At 51.1% G+C, this 6,680-nt stretch overlaps 1 protein-coding gene across 1 annotated transcript in view; it reads right to left on the reverse strand.

Annotated features, from left to right (window-relative positions):
* The window catches only part of LOC103779705 (SLIT-ROBO Rho GTPase-activating protein 3-like), a gene marked incomplete at both ends in the record, with an annotated part of 18,159 nt that overhangs the window by 3,116 nt on the left and 8,363 nt on the right, over window positions 1–6,680 (reverse strand). The window contains one exon of the mRNA XM_008947351.1: window positions 3,250–3,312. Within this exon, the coding sequence (XP_008945599.1) occupies window positions 3,250–3,312 (63 nt within the window). The remainder of the gene's footprint in view (window positions 1–3,249; window positions 3,313–6,680) is intronic.

Raw genomic sequence — 6,680 nt, forward strand, 5'->3', positions numbered from 1 at the left:
GCCCGGGGCCCCACAGCTCCCTGCTCTGCAGCCACCAGCCCTGGGACCCACAGCCCCCCTGCTGCCTGCCCGGTGCCTGCAGTCCAGTCACGCTGCCCCTGCCTCACGCTGCTGTCATAAGGAAAAGCCACAGCTGTGTCCCTGGGATCTTTCTGCAAATAAGTTAATTAGCTGCAGTGGAGGGAGAAAAATATGTTCCAATGTTCATTAGTTATTTAACAACACAAGTTGTGTTTTCCAATATTAATAACACGTTCTGGATAAAGGCCATTGCCAAAATACCAGCCATAAATGGCACTGTTTGCTGCCTTCAGCTAGAAGCACTTTGGATTTCTGAGCAGCTTGTAATTAAGGTTCTGACCCAGCCGATGAGGAGATGAGAAATGGGGTGACCTGTGCTAAGCACAAGCTCAGGTCCTCCTGAAGTCAAGGAGAGCAAAGCACAGGCCCAGCACAGAGGGTGAAGTGGAGATGTGCAAGGCCATAGGTGGTAGCCTGCCACAGACCCCAGTCCCCTCCTCTTTGGATGGAGCCTCTGGCGCAACCAAAGGGACACACACAGTGTTAGTCTGAGAAAGGGACAAATCCAGCAGGCCGATGGACACTGACCTCCATCTCCCTGGCCTTTTAAGACAGCATGAAAGCAAACACTCCTTTCAGAGCACTTCTACGGCATGATACAGAGCGATCAGCGTGGTTCTACCAGCACAGTCAGTGACTTCTACAGCACAACACTCACAGAAAACACCCACCAACCACAGAGGCACAGCCTCCCCCACTGCCATGCTCCCAATGGAAAGGGAAGAACTGTCCTGCTAAACAGGGAATGATGACTATTATTATTATTATTAACCTGGGTAATGCATCTGTAGATATTATTCTAATTGATAAAATTCATTTCAGAGTTATTAATCCTCTTCCATACCCCTGTGACAGAGAATCACACTGGCTCACATCACAGCACCTGTGTGGACTCAGCACGCTGCCCTCAGCTACAGCCACCTCCCTGCAGCATGGCCAAGCCCACACGTGAAGCAGCCCGGCCCTAGTGCCACACACCAAAGGGGACATGGCTGCCAGAGCTCACAGAAAACACCACCAGCACGGTGCTCTGGGGTCTCTGCTTTGCTCACCCTAGTGCTTTGGCCTGACCTCTTCACAAAGGAATGCACATGATAGAGAAAGGGACCTGTGAGCAGAAGGACGAAGAGCCTTCAACCTTTACAGACTCCCACTTGGTATCTCTCTGCTGGAGTCTTTAAGCAGGAATCAGAAGAATGAAGCTGGCTTTAATTCACAGCTACGTTATTTCTGTGCAAAACTGTTCACCAGCAAGTTGTGCTTCAGAACGGAAGTCATCTACTTCCTTTTTAATTAAAATCAGCGTGGTTTGGGGGTGTAGTTCTTTCCACACAGAGAGTCCACAGAGTGACTTGCATCAGAATAAAGGTTGAATTAAAATCAATTTTGTTATTTTGGCTTAAGTTTGAGACAGTGAATGCCTGAGAAGCCTGTAAAAAATTACACAGTTTCCACACTGTGCTCATAATTCCCCTCTGGAAGGCTTAAAAAGCAGCACAGCACAGCACAGATGCACTGTGGAGACGAGGCCTGGCCATGGACAAGATGAACGACTTCCTTGTGCTGACAGCAGACAAGTGACGTTTTACACGGAGCAGCTTGGCATCCTCTGAGCCAGGCTCCTTCCTCTGGACCCGACTTTGCCAGCAGCCATGGTTACTGAACAGGCTGCTCCTGGGTACCCAGCACGTGGCAATGAACACACCAACTGCCTGGGGTGAGCCTGAAGCTGTCCCAAACCACCAGCAGCACGCTGGACCACTGCAAGCCAAGCAGGCAGTTAAGCCTGTTCTACCTCATGTCTCAAGGACAGAAAACTACCAACCGAAGGGGAGCTGGTCTGCACTGAACAGGTTTAAGCTGCTCTTGTTTCCCCAACAGGACCTGCTTTTCCCCTCATGCTTCACCATCATCTCCAAAATAATCCCCTCCCTTCCCACTCCTTCCCAGCCCCACGGCACAGTCGGTTGCTATCTCAGCAGCAAGGTCAGTTCAAAGCAAACACAAAGCTCCTCCAGCCGTTCCAGTCTGCTTCACCAGCCAAACACAGTCTGCTCAGCATCTCTGAGCAAAGCAGGGAACGGGAGGAAATCTCAGCTCCCGTGAAGACAAGTTTTGCTGCACTCAGTGGGAGCAAAATCACTCTCCCTGCTCCTCCCTGGCCAACACATGCGCTTCAGGTCTGAGCACACTTCTGATCCCCAAGCTGGCCCAACCGTGCCCCTCAGGTGACACTCCTGTCCCGTGTTTGTGTTCCAAGTACACTGGTCCACTGGTATGAAGGTCAGCCCAGCCCTTGGTAGTCTTTCCTTGTTTTGCAGCTGTCATGCTGCTGTTGTAATTAATCTTAATTAGTCCCCACCACTAACACAGCTTGTGACATTCAACCATCAATAACAGTCCCAAATCTCATGTGGACAGTTTAATCCAACCTGGCTGTCCACCCACACTGCAAAAACTGAATCCTTCAACAACCAATACAGAAACAGGCCTGTTAAGAGAAGATTTATGGCAGAAATTTCCAATAGTATCATTCATGCGCTGTTGTTAGGTCTATTTTTCAAAAAGATGGGATAAAGCAATTCTTTAGGAATAAACCTACTTCAGTGTTACTTACGTACCAGTAACAGATACAACCGAGAAAGCAAATGTATCTTCCCAGTTTTTCAACACAAGACAGACTTTATATTGCTTCATTGATCCTAAATTACAATAATTTTAAAGGAACCAACTGCTACACAGGGCAAGAGACAGCAGCAACACAAACACTTCCACTGCCCTACTGTGAAAACCTGCTCGAAGAGTGTCCCGAGCAGCCGCGCAGGGTCCCGCCCGGGGGAGAACCCTCCAGCTGAGGGACAACAGAAAAGGGCCTAAACACGGCACAGAAGTGGACACGCGGGGCAGTGCCCAAAACACCTCCATTTCCAGTGAGAGGGATGCTGGTGTGCCACGACGTGCACAGCAGGGCCCCTGGGAGAGCCTCCTCCAGCCCAGCGATGAGCAGGACGCTCCCAGGGAAGGCCCAGGGCTGGGGGGCCGCCGCGCAGACGCCGGGGCCAGCACGAGCCACACAGGCCACCGGGACACCGAGCACACGTCCTGCTCTGGCAAGTGATGTCCCCCACGTTCCCCCCATGGCACGGGCAGGGCCAGCTCGTCACTCACCGTGTAAAGCTCATTGGTGACTTTCAGGAGCTCTTCGTGCATCTGCAGGCCAATCTCCTTGCTCTAGAAGACAAAAAGAAGAAGAGTGGAGACTCTGATATGCTCACAATGTGCATTTCTGGAAGGAAAATACATTTTGGAGGGAAAAGTAAGACTGTAAGATTTCCAGATACCACAGGCAGAAAAAAATGAGGTGACAGATTTTTTTCTCAGACTAGGCGACTGAAGGTATGTGGCAGGAGTGCTGGTGTGGGACACCACGGCACCAGCAGAAGGAACGGAGCGTGGGGACACTGGCGAGCTGGTAGGACAGGGAAGCAGCGAGTTGTTCTTCTCCTCCTCTCTCAAACCAAGTGGCTAACCTGACCCCGAGAAAGCCAGAAGCCCTTGTTCCCTTCCACCGCCGTGCCCACACGGACCCTGTTAACCCCCAGCAAAGGCTTCCACACCCATCCCACAGAGAACAAACCAGCGGAACCTCTCGCATGCCTGCAGGGCTCTCCTCTCCTCGGGCTGCCAGGGGCATGGGGGCACCTCGGCAGCACAGCTGGCCTTGGTACTGCCCATCTCAAACACTTGCTGTGCCCTCGGAGACCTGCCCTCTCCTGGCTCCCCTGCCAAACACCCGACCTGCTCTTCTTCATTCTGCAGTCGAGTTAACAAAATCATGTACATTTAAACTCTAAGGATTATTTTATAAAACAAAACAGCCCCACAGCACAAGCAGTGCCCCAGGGGCCTAACTTGCCACACTTCAGAAATCCTGTCTAATTCCCTTCCTGCTCTGGGAGCTGAAAAGACAGCGTCGACAGGGCTGCCAATCCACATCTGGGCTCCGTTCCCTCCACTTCTAAATTTTAAAACCAAAATACAGATGGCCTCCTCTTCCAATCTGCCTGCGACAGTGAAGTTTAAAAGTAAACTGGCATTTTGATTTCCTTTAATTTTCCACAAATCCTTAGCAGAACAAAATGTGTGATTATAAACACAAACACACGCAGTACAGCAAATCCTCCTGCTATTTCAGAACTGCTGCATTTTCATTTGAGGTCAATGTTTGTCCATGGATCACCCAACCTTGCTTTCAGAGCCCATGATGAGGAATATCACACCATTTAATTTATTTGTCCTGCAAACACACCGGGATGAATCTAGAGCTAGAGACAGTATTGCTTTGCCTGTCCACGGGCAGGGTTTATCTCTAGCCTACAGTCAACTCACTCTGAGGATCTAACACATAACACTCTGTTCTATTTTGGCAACCTGCTTCATGTTAAGATTGGCAGAGTGCACAAAAGTTAGGCCTGCTCTGTGGCCAGAAATGCTTTATAGCTTGACTTCACCTATTTTTCAACTAAACTTGCATTACTAGATGGGAGTAAGTGTGTGCTGCACTCTCAAGACGCTGGGCTGTGTGTTGGTGCTACTTTAACTCCCCTATATAACTTAAATTACACAATAAACGTTTGTGGGTACACAAATCACTTAGACTTACACTCTCTGGTCATACAGCATCACCGGTCAATCTATCTCGATTTGACAGATTCATTAAAGATACCTGCTGCTGGACCTGCAACTTCCAATTAATTTTGGTATTTCAGAACAAAGATCATCAGGGCTTCCTTAGCCCGAGCACTTCAGGTTTAGGTTTTTAGGTTTACTTCAACCATAACCCATCTTCCCCAGTTTGTCCTTTGTAGCTTATTTTCACTATTCTGACCTCAGTGAATGGACCTATCTCTCCAAAAGGACATTTTATTACAAAACAGCTACACCACAGTTATATAATACAGTTTCCAGTTTCACGACCGCAGCAGCCAAAGTTCAGCCAGCTCAGGAGAAAGCTCCCTGCAAGCGTAAAAACTCGTGGCACCTTCCCCCCGCCACCCTCCTGCCTGCCCAAATCCTTTTACCAGTCTGTATCCCCACTTCTCCTGCCAGGCAGGACGGGGCAGCTCCAGTCAGCCCCTCCTGGGAGGCACAGGGGGTCAGGGGCGAGCGGCGGCTCGGGGGCTGCTCCATGGCCTGGCTGCAGAGCGAGCACAGGCCCCTCAGAGACCCGGCGGCTGGGCACAGCCCACATCCACACACTGCTCCCCTGCCTCCCCCCTAATTACACCCCAAACCGCTCTGCGGAACCTTCTTGGCTAGGAAACACTTATTATAGCTTGAAGATGTGCTTAAAATAAACATAGACACCTCCACGCCCCCCAGAAAAAAGAAACCAAACCAAACCAAACAATCCGTTTCCTTCACATTTCCTCAAATAACTCCATGCCCTTCTGAGCACGCAGGGAGGGTAAACAACACCCCGCCAGCTTCTGGGCTGAGTGGCTAAAGAAGCCCACGACACAGAGGTCTTCTGGTGAAAGCTAACTGGGCAACCAACATACTTGAGAAGTTTTACCTGTGATTATTAGCAGTTAGAACTGAATGCAAAGACGGAAGCAGGGAACCTAAAGAGCAGAAGCACTCTGCACTCAGTGAATACCCAGTAACCACCATCTACCTGTGAACTAGTGTCGGGGTGTCTGGAGGAGCCCCACCATCAGAAGTGGGACTGATGCATGCTGCTCCCATTCCTACACACATCAAGATGATGCCAGAAGGGGCTAAGTACCCCCAGCCATCTGGAAACCTCCGTTCCCGTCCCCACCCCATGTAGCTGGTCTCAAAAATCTCACTGTGGCTTCCTAATAAGCCACAGGGCTATGAACAGCACACTTCCCTTCCAGACACACCCAGAACACGAGTTATTTAAGTCAGGGTCTACAAACGGGGGTGTCTCAGACCCCCACACAGAGCCCCTCCAGCCAGCCCTGCTGCCCCCAGCCAGCCCTGCTGCCCCCAGCCACAGCCCCCCTAAACAAACGGGGGCAGATGGGCTCACATAGCAGCCACAGCCCGAAGCCAGCTGCGGCCCTGGCCTCTGCCCCACGTGTCCTGTGTGGCAGAGGGGAAGTCTACAAAGCCATAATTTTAAAACTTAATTTCAGACTCTTAAATAGAGCAACAGAAAATGGCTCAGCCGCCAGCAGCGTGTCGCTGCCCCGAGCCCCACCGACGTGGGGGGACCACGGGTGGGTACCACAGCTAAAGACCCATCTGTTCACAGGTACTGGACCCCAAGCCCTGCATCCTGCATCCCAAACCCCTGCATCCTGCATCCCCAAAGCCTCCCTGCATCCAAGAGGGCAGTGCCCAACCGCATGATGCCAGCGTGCGGGAAGCTGAGGACTCGCCTCTCCTCTGAGTTCGCTGCCTCCCCTCTCCATAACAGAGAAATTCCTTCTGTGTGTCTGCAGAGACAATGCCAAAATATCATTCCAGTTCCCTGGTGCCATCCGCAAAACCCCAACTCCGATTTAGCCGCTTGCTTTATGCCTTCCATTCCTACTACAGAACAGCTGCTGGCTGGGGCAGGCACACCC

The sequence above is a fragment of the Merops nubicus genome, unplaced genomic scaffold, assembly GCF_000691845.1.
Source record: "Merops nubicus isolate BGI_N331 unplaced genomic scaffold, ASM69184v1 scaffold20389, whole genome shotgun sequence".
In the NCBI taxonomy this organism is placed as follows: Eukaryota; Metazoa; Chordata; class Aves; order Coraciiformes; family Meropidae; genus Merops; species Merops nubicus.